The sequence below is a fragment of the Archocentrus centrarchus genome, chromosome 11 (genome assembly GCF_007364275.1).
Source record: "Archocentrus centrarchus isolate MPI-CPG fArcCen1 chromosome 11, fArcCen1, whole genome shotgun sequence".
Lineage (NCBI taxonomy): Eukaryota > Metazoa > Chordata > Actinopteri > Cichliformes > Cichlidae > Archocentrus > Archocentrus centrarchus.
In genome coordinates, this window is record NC_044356.1 from 18,743,125 (window position 1) to 18,766,363 (window position 23,239).

Consider the following 23,239-nt stretch of genomic DNA (forward strand, 5'->3'; position numbering starts at 1 on the left):
GAGTCAATCCCACCAACTACCCACCCCCTCTCAAATTCACTCAACTCATTTTCCCTTCTCTTAATACTAAACCACAAATTGGTTGGGATTCTTTACTGGAAGTAGGCAATCATAAACCACACAATGGCTGTGACGTGACGGGTTGGCGAGATGCCGGGCCACATAATCCTTACGAGCTAAGAATGCGTCTAAGCCCTCGACTTAAAGTTGTGCTTTTTTTAAAGTTTGCTCTTGTCTTGTTTTTGCTTTTCTTGTGTCAGACTCGAGTGTGCGTAGCGCTGTAGCGCTGCAAGTCAGGGCAACAAACACATTCAGCTGTGCGTGTGTGAGAGAGAGTCGCGATAGGAAATAATTGAAACAGGGCAATATAGACATGCAAAAACTAAGTCACCTTTCTCTTCCAACTGCAAATTACACAAAGAACAGAAAGCTGATGAAGTGCAGCATATCCTAAATGTGGCATATTCTGAATTGTTTTTTGGCACCATTTGACAAAATGACAAAACCAGTATTTGAACAATAAATCATGCTGTGCAGATTTTAGCTGTGGCTGCTGAACATTGCTTGAAATGTGCCTCTTTTTTTTTTTTTGTGCAAGTGCAGATGTTGGTTAACGTAACTACACGGAAGCAAATCGCCGTACTTTATCATATGAAAAATGATCCAGTCTCTTCAGTGGTCTGCATTCTTGACTCAGTCTTTTTGTTAATGTATCCCACATCTCTCTGGCAATTAGGATGACCTCTAATTAATATAAGATGAGTTCATCAGGGTCAAAGCAATTTATTTTATGCTCTTTTTTTCCAGAGGGTAATTATGATCATAAACTATTAACGGACCATTAACTCGGGCAGGTAAAGCGAAGGCCAGCGGCTGGCATTTCTTTTACTGCAGCCAATTACTAGAGAGAGATTTTCATGTGATTACAACATTAATACCACTAAACAAAACATGGCCCAGTTCAGGTAGTGTTATTTCTGTGTGCAGCTGCAGGAAACAGAAGAATGAAGGAGTGAAGTCTGTGAGGAGGATTCCAAAACTGAAAAAAAAGAAAAGGAAACAAAAAGAAGAAAGGAGGCTTGTGAGAGAGATTATGATTGTGAGGACAAAACAAAGATTAACAGACCTAAAACTTGCGAAGATGGCCCCTCCAAAGGCTCTTGTGATGTGCCTCGCCAAAATAGCCCCCACTCTCATTCTAAGCCTGCTTGACGCAACACTTTCATCTTCTTGCCTCATAATGCACCCCATCAGATGTCTTTGAAGTCGATGCTCACATACCTGCATGGCCCCGTAACTCCACAGAAGAAAGCGGACCCTCTTGTTACAGTATGCCAAAGAGCTTGAAAATAGCTGCTCTGTTTTAAAAAAAAAAAAAACTTTTAATGCCACAGAGAGACTTTATGGCCACTAATGCACTCTGGGTCCCAGAAGGATGTGGTGGTTCAGGAGTAATGAGCAAAGAGGGGTGAGATGGTATGGAAGAAACAGCTCTCTTGTTATAATAAAGTGGGGGGGATTTTGAATAAAAATCATATAAAACATCAAGTTTCATGTGTGATTGTGTTCTTTCTAGTAACATGTTGGGTGTTATGACTGTGTGTTTTCTATGTATTCTATTTCTAGAGCATTAATTTGATTAAACACTTTGTTTCAGCATAAAACACCCTGAACAGAGCTTAGTTTTGCTCTAAGTCATGAGTGCAACTTTTATTACTTTTAGTGCATTATTTTGCTCCTCCAAACTTTCATAATTGTGTTTAAGATATAAGAAGTTTTAGTAAACAGTAACCTGTTCATAACCTGACAGATTATTCAGCCAAAGGGTAACAGTAAGCCTCTAAAAAGCAAGAGTGGACATTTAAACAGGTGAATTTTTGAATAGTCTTTATATTTGTTGCGAGGCAGAAAGGTACACATTGCTCATATTCTTGCATCTCTTGCAAGCACCGAGCAAACAGTCATCCCTGTTGCAGTGTGAATTTCCTGTACTAACTGAGTGTTGTTTCCTTCTGCAGGCCAACCTGCCGCTCCTTCAGAGAGAGCTGCTGCACTGTGCCAGGCTGGCAAAGCAGAACCCGGCTCAGTACCTGGCCCAGCATGAGCAGCTACTCCTGGACACCAGCACCACCTCCCCAGTGGACTCCTCAGAACTCTTGATGGATGTGAATGAGAACGGCAAAAGGAGGACACCAGACAGGTGGGTGACTCATAAAACCACTCTCAAATTTTACTGTTTAAACATTTTAAGCATTTAATAAATTTTGATTTGGGTTGGAATTGTTATAGACCAACTGGAGTCAGTACGTAGAGCTTATACATTTACCAGCTGCACAGATAAAACATTTTTTACCCTCTATTGTTTGAGCTCATGCATAAATCCCTTTGAGGATGCCTGCATCCCCACGAGCCCCTACATTACTCCGCAGACACAAGCTGAGCCAATGCAAGGCAATAGTGTCATGTGTAAATGTATGTATGGGAAGCGTCTGCCAGTGCGCCACCGGGCCCTCATGATGTGCTCCGTTGGACAGCTCAGCTCTGGCTTCTGCTCTTAATGGGCCAGAACTGAGGAAAACATGAGATGGGAAAAGTAGACCTGGCTACACCCAGGCACACATACACAGAAAAAAAAAGAAGGAAGACAGCTGGGTCTTAATGAAAAGCATGAATAGATGTGTCACCGAATGTGTATGAATCCTTCCACTTTGTGTGTTTTTGATTCCAAAGTTATCATTTATTTCCATGCTTGCTCGGATGTGCAAGTACAAAGTGTGCGCCGGTGTGTTTGTGTGAGCCTCTCTCAACATCAGTTGAACTCCCCACCCCAGCTAAATCATTACATTTGTTTGCTGTCACGGACTTTGGTAATGACTCAATGTTCCTTGCTCTAATGGACAAGCACCAAGACGTTCCACCCAGAAACACACAGCACCGTAAAAGCCCATCTTCCTCTTGGTCTGGCACAAAAAAAAAAAATCTATCCAAACCAATGATGTGTGTAAGTGCATGTTTAAGAATGTAGCTCATTTGCTGCCCCAGTAAAACAAATTTGAGGTGAAAGAGCTGCGATATGAACAAACCATAGGATCAGACTATTTATCTAGAGTTTGTCTTCCCTCTAGAGGGACTTCTCTAATCAGAATAATAACAGAGGCTAACAAGACTTCGACAAAATCTATCAGACATGCACAGACGCATACACAATAAACATTTTTTGCACTGAATTTTGTGACCATATGTGTTTTGTTGTGCAGCTGTGGAGTACAATGCATGTATTGTCTTTTGAAATAAAGTCCCTGGGGGCAGAATTTTTAATACAGGCAGGGGAAACGGAAATGTACATTTTATATTTGCTGAGGGACAAAAATGCTGAATGTGATATTAATAATTCTCACCTCTCTTTTCCCCAAACACTCAGATAGGCAGACTTTTTCTGTAATACCTGCATATTTGCAGGCCGTCTGGAGCATAGGGGAGTGAGCTTAGTAGAAAAGGTGTGCGTGTAAATGTGAGAGGGAATATGCGGAAAGAGGGGGGGAAAAAAAGTAAGCAGGCATCTGTATTCAGTGAGAAAACACAGTCTTTGTGTGAATGCATGTGTGTGTGTGTGTGTTTGTGCATGCTTCTGTATCCTGTGTGAAAGTGTGTGTGTGTGTGTGTGTGTGTGTGTGTGTGTGTGTGCCTAGGGAGATGGTCTGATAACACATACAGATGAGGCTCCAGCACCAATATGGCTGGCTAAGCACCTCTGGTTTCTGCTTACCCCTGCTCTGCATTCCCACTTATTGGAGTCTGTGTCAGAATATTGGAATTTGAATGAGAATCCTTAATTACAGACAACAATGCACTATCAATGCATTCTGATTAATACCATCACCTGCAGAAAACAGACCAGGGGAATCAGTTTAGTATGCATATGAGAAAAAAGCTATACTATATTGTGTGTACTCTAAATTCTCTAACAAAAGTCAATATTTAAATATTATCTGAGTGTGCAGGATTACTGATGATCATACTATAATAGCACAGCTCATATGGTTAATCCTGTATAATTTATAGTTTAGTGCATTTCCAAAATGTTATTTCCATCAGTGGCAAACTGCATAATTATAAACAACATGCTATTTTTCTGCATTTCTCATTCCAAAAGAAATGCTGTCCTCATTCATATGTCCTGCATATGTTTCACAGTTAAACTTTTTTGTGAATAAGGGTGCATGTTGACTTTGTAACGCAGCAAAGCCACTTAAAAATAATTTAAGCATGTTTAAAATTATGAAGTGGGCTTATTCACTATTTGTTAATCTCTGTCATAGAAATGTAAATGTTACTAAATGGTGCTATTTAATCACATCCTTGTAAAGAAAATCTGAACCCAATTTCTGAAATTGTGACATGCGCGCGCGTGTGTGTGTGTGTGTCATTTTTATGCATTCAAAATAAGCATGCGTGCATCATTAACAGCTTGTGCACATCGGGGCTTTGCACAGGTGACTGTAAATGTGTTTGCATGTCTATACTTTAGTGCCTGTAGATATAAATATTGTTGCAGCAGCAAGGCTGGGCAGACAAGAGTGGGGGGGTGGGGGTGGATGGATGAGTCGAGGGAGACAGAGAGATGGACGAATGGAAGGAAAGAGCATATGGAGAGCTGTGGATGAGCATTAGGAGCCCATAAAAACAGCTCATTAAGAAGTTCAATCTGTTCATCGGAGAGAGAGATGGGAAAGAAGAGAGAGAGAGAGAGACAGAGGAAACTGGTGGACTGCAGATAGCGGGGGAGGTTGGCAAGTTGTAACTGTGAAGTGACAAAAGTGAGAACACACAGACAAAGGCATACAGAGCACACGTGTGTGAGAATGCTCACACAATAACACACCTGGCCACATTAATCTTTGGAAGCAGGCTAACAAAAATCCACCTGATCCCTTGAAAACTACTTGTGTGAGTATGTATGCATGCATGTGAGCACACAATTCATGTTTTTGTGTGTGTGTGTGTGTGTGTGTGTGTGTGTGTGTGTGTGTGTGTGTGTGTGTGTGTGTGTGTGTGTGAGAGAGAGAGAGAGAGAGAGAGAGAGAGAGAGTTTGTGTGTGAATAGACATGTTTTCAATGAAAAGATTCCAATAGGAAAAGGAAAAATAGCCTTTCATCGGGTTGCTTTATCTGGTAGGCGGTTGGGCTCAAATATTTACAGCAGCGCAGGGGGGACAGAGCAGTTGTTGTACAGATATGTTTCAGGTTTGGCTCTTGTATGAAATAACTGTAACAAACACATTTTGTATCACTTATTTTTACAAAATAGGTGTGATGTAAATATCACACTGATTTGTTCCTATGTCCTCCGCTCTCCTCTCTTTTATTTCCTTTTCTCCCAATTCAATGCGCCTCAAGAAGCCTTTTGTTATCTGCAGTGCTGTCACTGTAGCAAGAAAATGTTGAAGCCTGGTAATAACAGCAAAGATTTATGCCAGTTTTGGACTCATATTCTGCCGTCAGATCCTGAAAACAAGTGAAAAATTTTGCCAGTAAAGGGAAGTAATCATCAGCTACTTTAAAAAAAAAACAGATTATCTTTTTTGCTATAAGTGATGCAGAAGAACTGAAGAAAAGTGCCTCTTTTCACTCTGTTTATACACCACTCTACATTTAATCATTAGTTATTATTAATCTCTGGCTCTCTTCCACACCTTGACTTGTGTCCTGTCTCTCTCCCCTCACCCTCAAGCGGTCACAGCAGATGACTGCCCCTCCCTGAGCCTGGTTCTGCTGGGGGTTTCTTCCTGTTAAAAGGAAGTTTTTTCTTCCCACTGTCACCAAGTCCTTGCTAATAGGTAGTCACTTTGATTGTTGGATTTTCTGTAACTATTGTAGGGTCTTTACTTTACAATATAAAGCACCTTGAGGCAACTGTTTGTTGTGAGTTGGCGCTATATAAATAAAATTGAATTAAATTGAATCTTATTAAAAAAGAAATTACCCCCATCTCTGTTTGAAAGAGTCTAAACAATGATAACCTCAGTAAAAGCTCACCTGTGTCTCCACTCAGAACCAAAGAGAACGGCTTTGAACGAGATGGTGCTCTGCATCCAGATGTTCACCCCAGCAAACGGCCCTGTACCATAAGCCCTGCCCAGCGTTTCAGCCCATCCAACGGACTCTCCTACCAACCCAACGGTCTGCCTCACCCAGGCCCCCTTCCTCCACAACACTACAGGCTAGATGACATGGCCATCGCCCATCACTACCGTGACACCTACAGGCACCCAGCTTCTAATCATCGGGAGATTCGGGAGAGAGCAAGGCCAATCGGTGAGGATATTGTGGGTACATGAGTTTACATGAGCGTATAGTGAAACACAAGAAAGAAGAGAAGAAAAAAAAGAAGAGCTTATTCAGTTGTAAACAGTTACATCAGTTTGCATACTTTCTCTGGTTTCTCATTTCTTTATATACGCTGAGATGAATAACTATTACAATAATAAGTTTAGCAGATGCATGATGGTACAGCTGAATGACTGATAGTGCGTCAGACAGTAAAACAAAAACAAAGCTGAAGCCACTGCAGCCCAGTGTTTAAGAGAAGTTATTTGAGATAAATTATCACTCCACAGATTTAGACGTGTCATCATATTAGATACTTTTTTTTTTTTTTTTGCATAGAGCTAGCTTTGATGAAGCTGTAATAATAACTTAGACTCTATTTTAAAAATAGGAGAGACATTTACCATGTCTCACCTTGTGATGGGTGTTTACTGGAGTAGAAGTTCAGTCATTTGAGTCCTGCCCTCAGGGTGGGAGAGAGATATGAAGACAGCAGAGAAAAGGGGGAGTGTGGAAACAAAGAAATGAATGTAGAATGAGTGCCAAGCAGAAACCAAATGAAAAAGAGGAGCAAGGGATTGATGGAGTAATTGATTGTGTCATGCTGAGTTGCTGTTTGTTTATCTGGCCATCTATTTGTCTGTGTCTTTCTTGCAGGTATGCATGCAGGGACCAGGCAGGAGGAAGTGATTGACCACAGACTGACAGACAGAGAATGGGCTGAGGAGTGGAAGCACCTTGACCATGTAAGAAAAGTAATAACAATTTTATTACTATATTCTATAGTTCTGTCTCTGCAAGTTATCTAAGTATGATTTAATATTACACTGTTATTTAAAACAAATATAAAAATAAAATGCAGACATGCATGTGCATGCTTTGCATGTAAAATAGTTTTACTGCAATTCCACATGAATACAGTAAAAACACTAGAGTTGTTTATCCAGTGATTATAATGCCTTCCTGCAAGTTCAAACAAGAACAAGTGTTACATTTGTGGTACCATTTAACCTGACTGTTGTTGGTATGCATTTAAGATTTATTCAACATAATGTGAACCCACAACCTATTGACCTACACACTCCCCTATGGAGGAATTAATACTTTATACATGATAACATGACAGATGCGATGAAAGTTTTCATTTATAACCCTACCCTTGACGACAACACCGTCTTTGAATTCAAATCAGCCCATTCATCCTGTCTATGTGTAAACTCAGCGCTGTGTCTGCTCCCTGTCACCTCCAGCTGCTGAACTGTATCATGGACATGGTGGAAAAAACAAGGCGCTCGCTGACAGTACTGCGGCGGTGCCAGGAGGCTGACCGTGAGGAGCTGAACTATTGGATCCGACGATACAGTGATGCAGAAGAACTGAAGAAAGGTGCCGTTAGTGGGCAGTCGAGACAACAGAGCCCTGCAGCACAAGAAAACGCAACACCAGGTAGGGGTTCACTTACATGCTAGACATATTTTAAATCCTGGTGTCAAATAAATTAATATCTCCATGTTTGACAGTGTTAAGTCTGTTTTTCATCTTTTAAAACAACAGATCTTTAATTATTCTTTAAGGGTATTTATATTAAAAATAGCACTTTACAGTCCTTTTAGGTCTTTTAAGTCTGAAGTTTTTTAAAACCACTATTAAAGAAGCTCAAATCTGAAAGGTCCAAAATTAATTATTATTAGTGCTAACATCTTTGCTGTATGTGATGTTATTATTGAGTGTGGAGTTCCCCAGGGTTCAATTCTAGGTCCCCTATTTTTAGGTTGTATATAGGTGCACTGGCTTATGGATGGCAGTCAGATGTACCTATTTTCCCTCACCATAAAACCTAAGACATTTTTCATCTCTCTATTTCATTGCATCAGTCTCAAAAACGTATTTCTCAGTCCTTTGGAACAAGAATCAGAAAAAAACAACAAGTTAGACGTTTCTGATTTGTTCCACAGTCTTTTGTACTACGCCACGCAAAATACTGGTGGATCACTGTTTACCATGTCTGCATGTTTGTGTCTTCCCAGAAATTCACAGGGAGCTACTGCACCGACCTGTGTCTGGCTATGTCCCTGAAGAGATCTGGAAAAAAGCTGGTGAGCAGCACTTCCGTGCCTCTGATCATCATACACAAACACACTTCCTCTCAATTTCTATTAATCTTTCTGCAGTTTGTAAGACTTTATGCTTTGTGGAAATCAAGGCTATGTTTTTCACCCAGATAACTCATGTTTAGATATGGATGAGAGATGCTCCTTTAACCCCCTTTTGCCCCTTTTCATCCCAATGTAGTCTACTGTCCGCAACCTCAAACCCTGCTAGATTTGTGTTAGAGTCAGGCTGTTCATCTATATCTGATTCTGTAGGAAGTTTCATCACTACACACTGCACACTCCAAATATGATGTCAGGCTTTACAATAATTTTATTGCAGCAGTCAAATAAAGGACTTGAGTAGCTTTTACAGCATACCCAGTGGGCTCCTGTTAAAAGTAGCAAAACAAAATTGTAGAAGGAAATGTGCAGAGTTCAGAACCAGTATGGAAACTGTGTTAATGTTTTAATGACTTGGCTAAAATTAGCATTTGCCATTAATTTTTTTTTTTTTTTTAGCATACACAAACAGCATTCTGGAAAAACTGAGGGTTCAATGTTTGAGGATTCCACTTTGTATTCACCCAGAGTGATACAGTATATCTGCCTTTTAAACCCCCTGGAGAAAAGAAATTGTCCCCTTGCTTGACCAAGCATGATGTGTGAGATACTCAGAACAAGTAATATGCATTTAAATTGAATTGAGTATCACCATCGGGACTCTGCCTCCTCTCCAGTACTCTCTTTTCCCTCACCAGCTTTGATCGATCTTCCATCTAAGGCATTTGGTGTGTAATCACAATTCCATGCAGAAGGCATATATCACAAGGCACCAGGGCAATTTCCATGACTTCAGGCAGCACAGTAGGTTAAAGACAAAAGCAAACTGGTTTAAAAATTCAGCTCAATCATAGCGGAGAGAAAATGTTTCTGTCTTTATAAAAGCATGCAGTAAGTCTGATATTGAAAACAGATTATATATTTGTAATACAAGGGTAATATGTACTAAGAAAGTGAAGCATATTTGTCAGACATAAAGCTGTATTTTATCTTTTGTCTGTGGAATAAAAGGGGCCTCTTACTTTTCACTCTAGCTGCCTTATCCTCAGTATTTTCCGTTATCCATTTCACTTCAGTCGTTCATATTCTGGCTTAGGAGAGACTGATTTAAATGTGACCCAGGGAGGATTGCAAAATAGGATTTTTAACACAATGGAGTGCAGCGGTGAATACATCTGTTTGAAATGGGCAAAATGTTTACAGTTGGTGATAAATATTCAAGCACCTTGCACGGTGTCCTACCGGTTTCCCACTTCCCCTCACCACATGGGCCTCTGGGATCACAATGGAAATGCATAATTTAAATATAAATTGCCTGATTTGCATACACAATTAGTCAAGTTACAGGCTTGATGGGAGCAAACAAAAAGCCCTCCTTTTGCTTTGACGTGCTGTAGGAATTCCACCGCTTAACACCCACGCAGAAGGTTATTCATTCCTCAAAACAAGGATAAAATAACATATTGCTCCAGCTGAAAAGCACATTTTGTGAATGATTACCTGGAATTTGATTGATAGATATATATATAGATAGATAGATAGATAGATAGATAGATAGATAGATAGATAGATAGATAGATAGATAGATAGATAGATAGATAGATAGATAGATAGATAGATAGATAGATAGATAGATAGATAGATAGATAGATAGATAGATAGATAGATAGATAGATAGATAGATAGAAGATAGATAGATAGATAGATAGATAGATAGATAGATAGATAGATAGATAGATAGATAGATAGATAGATAGATAGAAAGATAGAAAGATAGATAGATAGATAGATAGATAGATAGATAGATAGATAGATAGAAAGATAGATAGATAGATAGATAGATAGATAGATAGATAGATAGATAGATAGATAGATAGATAGATAGATAGATAGATAGAAAGATAGAAAGATAGATAGATAGATAGATAGATAGATAGATAGATAGATAGATAGATAGATAGATAGATAGATAGATAGATAGATAGATAGATAGATAGATACGTCACACACTGACCCCATCAGAGGATCTAAATATGCCACAACTGATGATATAAAATTATAATTAGATGCACAAAATTGACTGGTTCTGTAAAAAGGAATTCATGAATACATTAACTAAGTCAGAACAGTTTAATTAAATCGAATGACGAGCACTCATTACGTTGCTCTAAATCTACAGCATTTAGATTTGATTTATACTTAAATCTTGCCAGATATTAAATAAAATATAAAATATCAATATTAAATATTTTAAGCTGAAAGTTGACCTTGAAATAAAAACGTGAAATAATTCAGAACAATAAAGTATTTCAGATTTTATTTTATAATTTATGTCTTCTAGACATATCTTATAGCAGATGAAATCAGTGGTGCAAGTTTAGATGCCATTTTTGTGCAGCGTCCATTCAAAACATGCATGTTTAGACTGACGGAGTAATTTAATTCATGTGTAGCAGGAGCATTTTTTTTATTTGTTGCTTGGTTTGATATGCCAATAAATAAATATAGATGGCAGGAGAGCCGAGTGGTAAAAACATTTGTGTACAGCTGAGTTTAGCATGTGCTTCAGACTTAAACACACAGCTCAGCCAGCAGCTCAGTGAATGTGCTGTAGCTAGAAGAGGGCACAAGAGAGGTTTTCTACTGAGATGTTTTTGCAGATTTCCATTGGTTGTTCAAGTGGGATTGAGTTGCAATCTCTGCTGTTGCCACATTTTAAGATATTGCTATGGAGTCAGCCCTTATGGGTCTCTAGCAGTTGCCTATCTTGCTGCCTCAGAAGCTGAGTGTCTGACTGAAAGTATAACAGAAAAAAAGCTTCTAGCCAGAATATGAGAGCCACTCAGCTTCACACTCAGCACTGCTCTTTCCTGAAGTAGACTGGATGAATTATTGTAGAGAAAAGCAGAAACCTGACAGAGACACACACACAAGCATAAAAAGATTCCTGGATATATTAAAGTCTTGTTATTGTGTTTAGAATGGCAGAATGATATTAAGATAACGGATTCTGAATCAGCAGCAAATAATATGTTATTCTTTTTTAAATACTAAAGGGATGGTGTGCTCATATTGAAAATAAAGTCCAGTGAAAATGCACGCGCTACATTGCAGGTGCGGGAGGCTTGACTTCCTCTGTCTCCACACTCTTTCCAGAAGAGGCTGTAAATGAGGTGAAGCGGCAGGCCATGTCAGAGCTGCAGAAAGCCGTGTCAGAGGCTGAGCGTAAAGCTCACGAAATGATCAGCAGTGAGCGGGCCAAGATGGAGCGAACAGTAGCCGAAGCCAAGCGCCAGGCAGCTGAAGAGGCGCTCTCCATAATCAACCAACAGGAGGACTCCAGCGAGGTAGAAGCAAATGCACACATTCTCAGGCTTTCAAACACATCATCACGAGTGTCACTGTCATTGGTTAGTTGTGACATAGCATCTTTTTTTTCCTTTTTTTTTTGATTCACGTTTTTAGTAAAATATTGTAGTTGTACATTATCTTTGAGGAAAATAATTCTGATTATCCACCACTTTTGTGTTAGGTAGTGCATATGCAAGAGCAAAGCAAAGTAAAACAAGGATAATGAAGCACCTATTACCCTCGAGTAGCTACTTTACAATGCTGGGAAGGGTGTTACCATTTGTGCTGAGAGGAAATAAGTAAAGTAGCTCTCATTTGGTAATCACCATTAGAGACCTTAAAGTTTAATCATTTAACTGAGAGGGAACTCTGCCTCTCGTCTGACATTAATTGTAGGAGCGATGTTCATAATAGAGAAGTGCCCCAGAGGAGAACTTTCAGAGGCTGTTTATAACTTTGTTCTCCTGTTTCCTCTGGCTATGCAGGCGCCCTGACATGCTCTCCTTGCGGTTTCCAAGATATATAAGTGGCCCTAAGAGTAATCTGAGATTTTCTTCTTTTTTTTTTTTTTTTTTTTATCTGTCTGTGGTTTGTGTCAGGCTTAAGTGCCAAGCATAGAAGCAGAGGTTTGCTTCATGATATCCTGTGTGGTGCACCACTTTCTGCTGCTAATTTTCACATTGTATTTGCTAGTACCCAGTTTAATGTGGATTTCTTTCTTCTGGTCACAACATACAAATAGATTTTCATGTGAAAAGAGCATTAAAACAAATACAAAATCACAATTTTACCAGTAACCAGGGCTGGATCACACTGACTGATCAATTTTCTGTCTGATTGCCATTTTTGTTATTTGACTTTGTCTTTTTCTGTCTGTCAGAGCTGCTGGAACTGTGGACGCAAGGCCAGTGAGACGTGCAGCGGCTGCAACACGGCACGCTACTGCGGCTCCTTCTGCCAGCATAAAGACTGGGAGAAGCATCACCATGTGTGCGGTCAGACCCTGCAGGCTCAGCAGCAGCAGGCCAGCCAGCAGCAGGGAGGGGTTGTTCCAGGGTCAGAGACCCCGGCTCCCATCAGCTCCTCTGCTTGCACCCCAAGCAGCGGGACTGGGAGTCCGGCTGCTACCCCCCCTGCCGCTACCCCTCGCTCATCCACCCCTAGCACCCCGTCCTCCTCTGCCCTTGATGGCACACCGCGCTAAGAAACTCACACAGAGGTAGGAGGCAAAGGCTTCCCAGGTGTAACAGCCAGCCCTCAACCCAACAACTAGCACGGCTGTCTACATTGCCTTGCAAAGATGCTTAGATACTAGAAAGAGACGGCAATACTTCTGTCTATCTTGCAGCATAGTCATAGAAGGAGGAAGAGGAAGTCCATAATCAGGTCATATTGACTTGCCATGACTTTAAAGAAACACAAAGATATTCTTTGTTTTGAATGAATGAATTTAAAAATGGACATTCTTTTATTGTTACACTTGCTATTCTTGTTGACTGTTTGTCCTTGTACCTGTTGCTGTTAATGTTGTTGTCATTGTAGCTTATCTTATTTTCTCCTGTAAATATGAAGAGACTGAGCAGAGATAGCCGTGAACTCAAGACAAGTATATCTGACCTCCCCTTTTTAAACGTTTTTATTTTTCACCCTGGAGTTAATGGTTAGTTCCTTCCTGTACGTGGGACATGAGACTAGCCAACCTCAGACATTTATCAAACAGCATATCATGGGGAACACAACTATCTAGGAGAACGACTTTGGTGTAAAGAGAGATATTAGATTTAAAAATCCTGAAAGACACACAGAAGGATGAATAAACAAGTTTGCTGCCTGGAGAGGGGGGAGGGATGGACTGAATTTCTGGCCCACAGACCGCCATGAAACGGGCAGATGTGCAGCAGATTGCAAGCAGAGCCAGCTGTTCAACCAATGTTATTTCCCTCTCACTTGTAATAATATCCAGGTCAGTGGGCTGGGAAATACAAATTCATGTCTCTGATGTAAAAGGAAGAATTCTTGGACAAGATACAAAAACTTTGCCCACTGCACACGTGGAGGACGGACCAAATACGACTTGAATGCTTGGTGGGTCACAGACACTCTCAAACAGGAAGTGAAGTCATCAACCCACCGGTGAGACTGTCAAATGACCTCGACAGGAGCCTCTGGAAACATACAGTGTGTGTAGACTCACCCCAGACACCCCCCTCCAATCTCAACATTTTTCATCTTTCTTCATGTTCTTACTCGTTTTCTGTAGATGTCATGGTGTTTAAGACTTCTGTCCTGTGGTGTCATCAATGGTTATTTATTGTATATGTGTTGGACAATTGTGACAATGCATAGTACTTCAACCAGTCACAACTCTAAGTCCTTCATAACGCTCTCTCTCTCTCTTTCTCTAGCTGGTGCAAAAAGAGATAAAAAAAAAAAGAAGTGTTATCTTTTTTTTTTTTTGAGCTGCTTCTTTTCTATTCTGTGTATAAGTGGTAGATTCCTTGTAGTTCTATAAGTTTTACTTCCCTCTGTCCTCAAGAAAAGACACAAGCTATATCTCAGAGCTGCTACTTGAGTCCGACCCAGATCTTTTCTGAGAACTAGCATGTTGCGCGGAATGCTACCCTAAATGTTTTGTACAAGGGACATACATATATGTATTTGCACTGTCACAGAGGTTATTTCGGCATGCTTCTTTTCAGCATACTTGTGTTGTAGGTATGGAGCCATAACTCATCAACTCATTTTGTATGTAGTATTAGCATCTTCTACTTTTACTTTCTTTGGATGGGAGGAGATAGAAAAAAAAAAAAGTAAAACACCAAACCCATTCTTTTTTTTTAACATGCTAAGAAAAGCAGCCATAACGTCTTTTTTTTTGTTGTCGTTGTTTAAATAGTTACAACAGTGCATGCACATTACTGAACGTTTGTTAAATATTTGTTATTTTTTAGAAAAATTTAAAAACAACCCAAAAAAAATTATAATAATAATAAAAACAAATACAAAAAAAAAAATATTCTAACAAACTAACTTTCCAAATGCAGAGGTGTAGACTCCGATTGACAGCTTTAACACTGCAAAGCACCAGGTAACACGCAGTATTAACACAAGAGTTAAACATTAAAAACAAAAAAAAAAAAAACACCAAAAACAGCCAAAGACTGACACCAAGGACCAAAATCCTGATTTAAACGATTTTTTGAAAAGAGGTTTGTCCACTCAAACATTCGGCCATTCATTTCTGCAACTTTTGTTCACATTTGTAGGAACAAAAACAATTTCCGTGTTAGAAAATTAATTCATTTTAACCACATTCTGGAAACCAACAGCACTCGTCTCACATTGTGGAATGAGAAGGTGTGAATTGACCGCGATGAGCGTGCGGAGCGGAGATAGACTTTAATTGCAGCAATAATAGCTAATGTGACACAAACATAACTTCTGTAACCATTGTAGGAAGCAATTCTTGAGAGACTTTCGGATATTGTTTACACATTTTCTCATTACACAAATGTCAGATTAAGTGCCCATTTCAGCTTTAAGTGGTTACGTTTTTGATTCACAGAGGTAAATGTGAGACTGGCCTTTCACACCAATACCATTATAGTGTATTTATTTATTTAAATCATTTGGGATAATCCATCACAGTTTTGTTCCAAACCTTCAACGTAAATCAGACAAACCTCTCAATCGCAGTAAGAGAGCACTTACCCCGACACTCACCCCAAACACCTTGGTGCTACACAGAAGCGCGTTACAAATTCTGACCTCAAGGAACAAGTGGAGGCCCACAAAGGTTCGGGGCAGTTTGCTCCCTCTGTACTTCCTCATCTCTCCCTTCTTGTCTAACTACAACACACACTTGCATTCTTGACTTTAAAGGGTTAAACAATCCAAAAAGGTGTCTGACACCCTACTAGCGACTTCTCAGAAGCTGTGAAGAAACAGCCAAGCTGTTTTAACACTAGTGTATTTAAAGGTATACAACAAATAATGTATGTGTTCATAATTATCAGGGCAAAATCTGGGTTTAAAAAAAAAAAGAAAGAAAAAAAAAGCTAGGAAACATTATCATTCAATGATACTTTGAGAAGCTGTATTATTTTTATTTTCTTTCTTCCCTCCTCTATGTGTGTTTTGCTACAAATTCCTCGGTGGCAAACAAGTCTCACTCTACCTCTTACAGCACGATAAGAGCATCAGTCACAGCGCTGATACTGGTCTAGTCGAAACCAAATGGGCACAAGAGAACAGGAAAATATAAAACCCAAAGTCGAAGCTCATACAGCTGCAAAACCATATCATTACTTGGTAACAATGCAGACCTCATAAATAAATGAAACCTAAATAAATAGAAATGAGAAAAAAAAAACAGAAAAAAAACTTTTGTTATGTTCCTTTATGCCTGTGGCATTTCTAGAGTACATCAAGAGTTTGAATTGTTTGAACAGATTTGAGAAATTGTGCTAATTTTAAAGAAAAGTGTTGTCGATTCCTATCTCGACGATACAAGCTAAGGTCACAGATAAGAAATGTTTCTCTTGCTCTTTTTTCTTCCCTATTTCCCCACCACCTTTTCTCCTCTTTTGTTATTTTTTTTTTTTCTCTGTTGTTAAGACATGCGGAAGTGCTTGTCGATTTGTCAGCTGGGGAATATACAAAAGGTCAACCTTGGAAAAGAAAAAAAAAAATTAAGGCTATGAGTTTAGGCATGCCTGTTTTTCACAATGGGGGGAAACGTTATTTAAATTTCCTACTTAACAAGAAACAATGGGGAAATGGAAGGGCCAGAGGTGAACAGCAAGGCCGTAGCATTAATTGGGCGGGTTTGGGAGGGGTGGGGTGGGGTGGGGAGTTGAACTTCAGGGGTGGGAGGGGTTTTTCTGTTCTCTTGAGAAAATTTATTGTGAAAAAAAAAAGAGCTCAAATAATTTGAAGTTGTTGTGCAATACTTAATTGAGACATGAAAACCACAGGTTAGTGGTAGGCTGACACTAAGCGGTCTTTCCATCGCTTAGGGTCAGTGTCCTCTAGAGAGCTTTCCAGTCTACTATGTCAGAACTGTGGTTTCTTGTTGATTTTTTTTTTTCCTTTTTTTGTTTCTTAATTTTAATTCTTTTTTTTGGGCTGTAAACTATGGTCTGTCAGTCTGTGAAACTTTGCAGTATAATTCTGGTATTGTTGTTCTTTACGGTGTAATAAATATGTTAATTCCTGCCCAGAGAATTCAGAGTTGTGTTCTTTCATTACAGCAGCAAACTTAAGGGGGCATCCACACAAGAAGCATTATTTGCAGCAATGTGGCAACCAGTGGCAAAAAGTTAGCAACATTCCACAACTTCAAGCGGAAACGGGTGAAATCACAGTTGGCGATGTGAAGTGAGCAGATCCCGAGTTAAACTTTTCTCTGGAGCAGCTACCAATGAGTGCAAAGGATACCACTGATTGACATATGACAGGGTGATAACGACATTAAATGGTCAACTGAGCAATCACAGCCTGGAATCTCCATAAGCAACTGTAAGCCGCAAAGCAATGTGCAACGAGCAAATCATTTCCTGTGTGGGCACCTCTTTGGAACCAGCTTCAATGAGCATTAAAACAGCCAAAATTACAGGGGGTCTCCCTAATGATGACCTTATCTTGGACTTTCTTTGACAGACAGCTGTCAAAACAATGAAGCTTTGTCATTTGAAAGATGCAGAAGTTCAGGGACATTTTATACCCGCCACGCAGTGCCTCACAAACAGCGGGAATGTTGTCAAATTGACGTCACATCCACTGTTGCCATCTGCCATTTCTGCAGGTCGTGCGCCTCTCAATTTTTGTAAGCTGGCTGTGAAGACACGAGCGTACAAAAGCTCAGAGATTCACAGATTATACAGAGGGAGAGGTTGCAACAGTTTGAAAAAACTCTGCACACGTGGAGGATACTGCAGAAGCTCCCTGCGCCATAACAGCGAGCATAAATGGATCTGACTGCGTGGTGACGTTACCAGTGGTGTGCGAAGCAACCAGCACAGCAAGTATACTGGGACCTTTAGGGGGCAGGGGGACTTATGAAAAGACGCTGTTACACTCCTGCACAATGAGAGGGATATTGTTGGGTCTAGCATTCAGCATTTCTGGGGCTTAAGTCATGTTAGAAACTTTAAGGCAGGTTATCTCAGCCGCTCCTGCTCTATTACAACGTCACATTTAAAGTTCATACACAGCCAACTTTATCTCAAGCTGTGCTTTAAATGCCAACTCACGTCTTATGTCGTGTGTTTTCGTATTTTATTGCTTGTGTTGCATCTTTGAGTATCTGACAAGCTGAAACATGAACAGATCTGCGTGTCAAGGCTTGTATTGCTTAAAATATAAGCAATTAATTGCAGTTTGAAACCTATTTTGCTATTTTGTTAACTTTTAATTTGTTCAGCTGTTGGTGCTGCAAAGTGGAAATCCCATGAGTACGAAGTGAAAAATCAGTTATTGCTGAGTTCTCTGTATCTAAACTCCAAAAGTGGCGTCTTCATTTTTTCAGTCAGATGGTCTTTATTCCTCTTTCCAGGGCTCAGGGCCTCACTGTCCTCATTATTACTGTGTCTTTAAAATGTTCACAGAGAATAACAGTTGTTCCTCCTTAGTTGTGACACTGTATGAATCTGTAAATATCTGTGTTTGATCTTTTCTTTGATAGCTTGCAATTATAATATTTCACAAGTTAGTTAATTTTATCTACAAGACACTACAGTCACAACTTAACAGTAGGGTGCTTAACACAACTTAACACACTGGGTGCACCTGCATCGCGTTCTGCCTCCAACTTGGCGCCCTTTGCTCATTGCGCCCACTCAAGGCAATGCCACCAGATATTCTGATGCGCATTTCTGAGGCATCCAATATAAGGTCAGGGGTTGCTTAAAATAGCATCAGATTTCATTTTACACAAGCCACCTCACAGAGCAGATGGGGAGGAAGCCAGGAAGGCAGGCACAGACAAGCCTTTCAATTTTCAAAATAAAAGACACCATAACAGTAAATATTGATACTGTAAGAGCATAATTTTTGACTTGAAATGTACTACTTCCTGTTTTCTCATGACTCCTTTAATTCCTGAGATTGAGGCTTATGTGTTGCAAGAGAAAAAAAAAAGCCACAGAAGACAAATTAACTCTCCATGTCATGTGTACAATAATGAGACTTTGTTTATAAGATGTTAAATAAGCATAGCATATATAATAATAGGCATGCAGCAATTCAAAATTATTTTCTATTTCTCAATTATAAATATTATCATAATACTTTCTTAGAATGTTGGATGGTGATTTCTGTGTCTACAGCATTTGAGAGTTAAAGTAATCAGAAAACTTATGGCTATTTTTGGATACATCTCTCCTATAACAACCGTGGTGAGGGCATTATGTTTTTGGATTCTTTCTATGCATACTTTGATGAACACAATATCTCAGGAATTTCTCCAAATTGGTAACAAATGTTTACATGGGCTTAAGAAAGGACTGATCAGAAAGTTTATTGCAACTTTACAGAAGAAGATTTAGACTTCAACCCAAATCGTGAATGAGCCATCACAGCAAAAGCTTAAGAAAATGTCTTCAAATTTGGTACATCCAACACATACATGTACATACATATGCATGTATGTTCACTTTTTGAAATGATTAGATTTTGGCAGTAAAGGGTTAGTGTGATTTCACATGGTCATAACTGAAGAATTTATAAGCCAATTATGGAAGGGGAGGGGGGCAGGCACACATTTTCTTCCACTTATCCAATTCGGGGTCGCGGGGGGAAGCTGGAGCCTTTCCCAGCTGTCATGGGGCGAGAGGCAGGGTACAGCCTGGGCAGGTCGCCAGTCTGTCGCAGGGCTAAAACAAAGAGACAGACAACCATTCATACTCACATTCACACCTATGAGCAATTTAGAATGACCAGTTAACCTAACTCCACTAACTTCATTCTTTGGTATTTGGACTGTGGGAGGAAGCCAAAAAGTCAGCTTCATGTGACATCACCAGGATCTGTTTCAAAAAGCACCAACTCCATACAGGACTGTGAACCGGAGACTCAGGACATGTTGTATGGCTATTCTCTTGGCTTGCTTGAGAATGCATTGGTTTGAGAGCAAAAGTAGACACTGCAGAAAATAATTTTATTTTGTAAGAATGTAAATCCAAAAGTTTTGTTTATGAATGCAAAAGCTTAATTAGAAGCTGGAGGCTGAAAAATATAACATTTTAACCCTTTGCACTATAACAAATCTTACTAAAAATTTCAGTCTATATCCACTAGTTTAAACATAACATTCTTGCTATTATAAAAAGAAGTTATGTGTGAACACACCTGTGCACTGATTTTCCCTTTTCTTCACTCTCTCTCTCTCTCTCATTTACTAATACTGCTGCCAACAGAAATGTATCCTATATCTTTCAGCATAGATTCTTCAGCTTGAAAGCAAGAAAAACATGAAGATTTTAAAAGCAAACCTTTGGATTTCTATTTTAACCACACACTTATTTTTATTTTTAGAGTAAAGCATAAAAAGACAGAAAAGCAGAATAAAGTCCAGGTGGTAATTCCAGCCCTACCTTGCATGACAGACTCTGTAACTGATCTGAGAAGCCCTACTGTGTTTAACAAGTACAGAATGCAAACAGTTTCAACAACTTTGCATTTTTAAGCAACAAGTCTGATATAGTGGAGGTGTTAACTGATGATTCTGAACTGACCATAGGCATGAATGTGAACATGAATGGTAGTTGGGCTGTCCATATTAGCTCTGTGATGGACTGGCAACCTGTCCAGGGGATCCAGTGCCTTGTGCCTAAGATCTGCTAGCATAAGATCCAGCCCCATTGTTACTCTAGTTGGACAAGCAGTTAAGAAAATGGGAGGACTGAGGTGTTTGTGTGAACTGGTAAGAAACAGGTGCAATAAGTAAATAAGTAAAAAAGTAAAAAGTAAAGTAAATAAGTAAAAAGACACATAACACATACACTATGTTGCCAAAAGTATTCACTCGTCTGCCTTCACACACATATAAACTTGAGTAACAAGTCAAGTTCTTCCACACCAAACTCACTCATCCATGTCTTTATGGTCCTTGCTTTGTGCACTGGTGTGCAGTCATGTTGGAACAGGAAGGGGCCATCCCCAAACTGTTCCCACAGAGTTGGGAGCATGAAATTGTCCAAAATGTCTTGGTATGCTGAAGCATTAAGAGTTCCTTTCACTAGAACTAAGGGGGCGAGCTCAACTCCTGAAAAACAACCCCACACCATAATCCCCCCCTCCACCAAACTTTACACTTGGCACAGTGCAGTCAGACAAGTACTGTTCTCCTGGCAACCGCCAAACCCAGACTCATCCATTAGATTGCCAGATGGAGAAGCGTGATTCGGCACTCCAGAGAACACGTCTCCACTGCTCTAGAGGCCAGTGGTGGCGAGCTTTACACCACTGCATCTGATGCTTTGCATTGCACTTGGTGATGTAAGGCTTGGATGCAGCTGTTTGGCCATGGAAACCCATTCCATGAAACTCTCTACCACGCTGGAATTCACTGAACTCCTGAGAGCGACCAATTTTTTCACAAATGTTTGTTTAAACAGTCTGCATGAATAGGTGCTTGGTTTATACACCTGTGGCCATGGAAGTGATTGGAACACCTGAATTCACTATATTGCCAAAAGTATTCAGTCACCCATGGGTGACTGAATACTTTTGGCACTATAGTGTATCATCATGTGTTAAAATTTCACAACCTTGCCTGGCTGTAAACTGAAAATATTATCTCCGTCTGCATCAGACTCTTGAAAGAACAAAGACCAGCTGCTGCAAGTGACAAATGAGCACAAGTAGGTAGGAAAACGAAATGATTAATTTTCAGGGCACTACACAGCCTCGGGTGGCCAAGTGTTGGAGCTCACTGTGATGTTTAAAAGAGGACAAACAGTAATCAAAACCAGCTGGAGCCAATTTGTGGCCTTGTAAGCATTGATTATCATCCTATTAATATGTGTCCTGTATATCTATGTGCTTATTAATACAGTGTAAGAAACAAGTTACAGTGATTATCCAGTGTGGGAGACAGAGCATCTTGTACACTTGAAAGACTGATTGAACAGCTGGTGCAACAACCCTATGCTAAGCATTAAAATGTCACCAAACATAGTGACAGGGCTCGATGAACTATTAACATTAAGTAGATGATCTACATTACAACAAAGCCGTTACCATATTGAGCCTTTGATGGAGGTTTTTATGTGCTGCTCTAACACCAGTGCAATTAACCCCTAGCTAACCTCGGGTTTTTTGCATGTTGGACGTCAAAGAGCTGGAATCAGCCCCCATTCAAAACAAATGACAGTGAAGCCACAAACTAGCTCGTCAGCTCTGGAAGCTCTGCCTTTTTATGACCCCATCTCCTGTCCTTATCTCTGTGTTCAACCACTTTGGAGTTGATAAAGCTCGGGGATGAGTTGGACTGCTGTGATATTCCTGCCACATTCTTCTACATAAAGTTCATTGTGACCAGGGCTCTTTTCTTCCCCCTCCCCTCATCTTCCTCTGGCTCTTTCCCCGTCTTTTCTCACTCTCTCTTATCAAGCCAGGCAGAAGCAGTCAGCAACTTGAATTAAGCGCTAGTTGGGGGGGAACTGCTCGGAGCCGATAACAATACAAAATGGATTTTCTCAAACAGAGAAAAACAGCTGTCTCCATTATTTGAATGCTTCACCTTTCCCCGCTCCATTAATTGGCTCTTTGATCACAGGCAGAGGTGCACAGTGACTGATAAGGATTAGGTTATTAGTAAAGTAGCCTGGAGGACCGTGAGGCGACCGGCTGTGGCGGGCTGCAGAAGATGAGATAAAGGCGTGGTAATGCCGGTGTGAGAGAGTGCCGGTGAGTGATAGGGCTGTGCTGTCTGGCCCTCTCGCCCCTGCTTGGCTCACGGGCGGCGGAAAGAAGACTAGCAGCAGGACGAGGTGGGATATAGCCACTAATGCAGGATTGTGAATCAGCTTGTGGGGGATAGAGCGTGGGATTTGATTCTAGAATGGCTTGCTCCTTTAAGTGGTAGATCTCTCCCTTCCTGTAGTGTATGTCCCTGCCTCTCTAACCCACTCTTTACAAAATCAAACTGTGTGACAGGAAATTTCCTCTGCGCTTTTAATATTGGCCTGATATGTGGTAAATATTACATCTATGATAGCCCAGGAGGGGGAAAAAATAGGAGGAGGGGGTAAAATGACATTACTCTCATCTAGGGCCTTTTAAAAGATGGGCAGCTCCTTTGATGTTGTGCTGAGCTAAATTCACTGCATTAAATCTGATGGAATTTTCACTATAAGCCTGTTTATGTATTTTCTCACACCCATGGACAAGGGGTGATTTGACAC

General features: G+C 40.1%; 1 protein-coding gene across 4 annotated transcripts in view; it reads left to right on the plus strand.

The window, feature by feature from the left end:
- The window catches only part of runx1t1 (RUNX1 partner transcriptional co-repressor 1), a 61,072-nt gene extending 44,422 nt beyond the window's left edge, over nt 1-16,650 (plus strand). The window contains exons 5-11 of one of the 4 annotated variants that reach the window (XM_030741570.1): nt 2,019-2,200; nt 6,053-6,315; nt 6,985-7,082; nt 7,578-7,773; nt 8,355-8,423; nt 11,595-11,827; nt 12,712-16,650. In XM_030741570.1, the coding sequence (XP_030597430.1) occupies nt 2,019-2,200; nt 6,053-6,315; nt 6,985-7,082; nt 7,578-7,773; nt 8,355-8,423; nt 11,595-11,827; nt 12,712-13,035 (1,365 nt within the window). In that variant the 3' untranslated portion in view covers nt 13,036-16,650. The remainder of the gene's footprint in view (nt 1-2,018; nt 2,201-6,052; nt 6,316-6,984; nt 7,083-7,577; nt 7,774-8,354; nt 8,424-11,594; nt 11,828-12,711) is intronic. The other 3 variants (XM_030741572.1, XM_030741571.1, XM_030741573.1) reach the window with 3 other exon arrangements.
- The last annotated feature ends 6,589 nt before the right edge of the window (nt 16,651-23,239 follow it).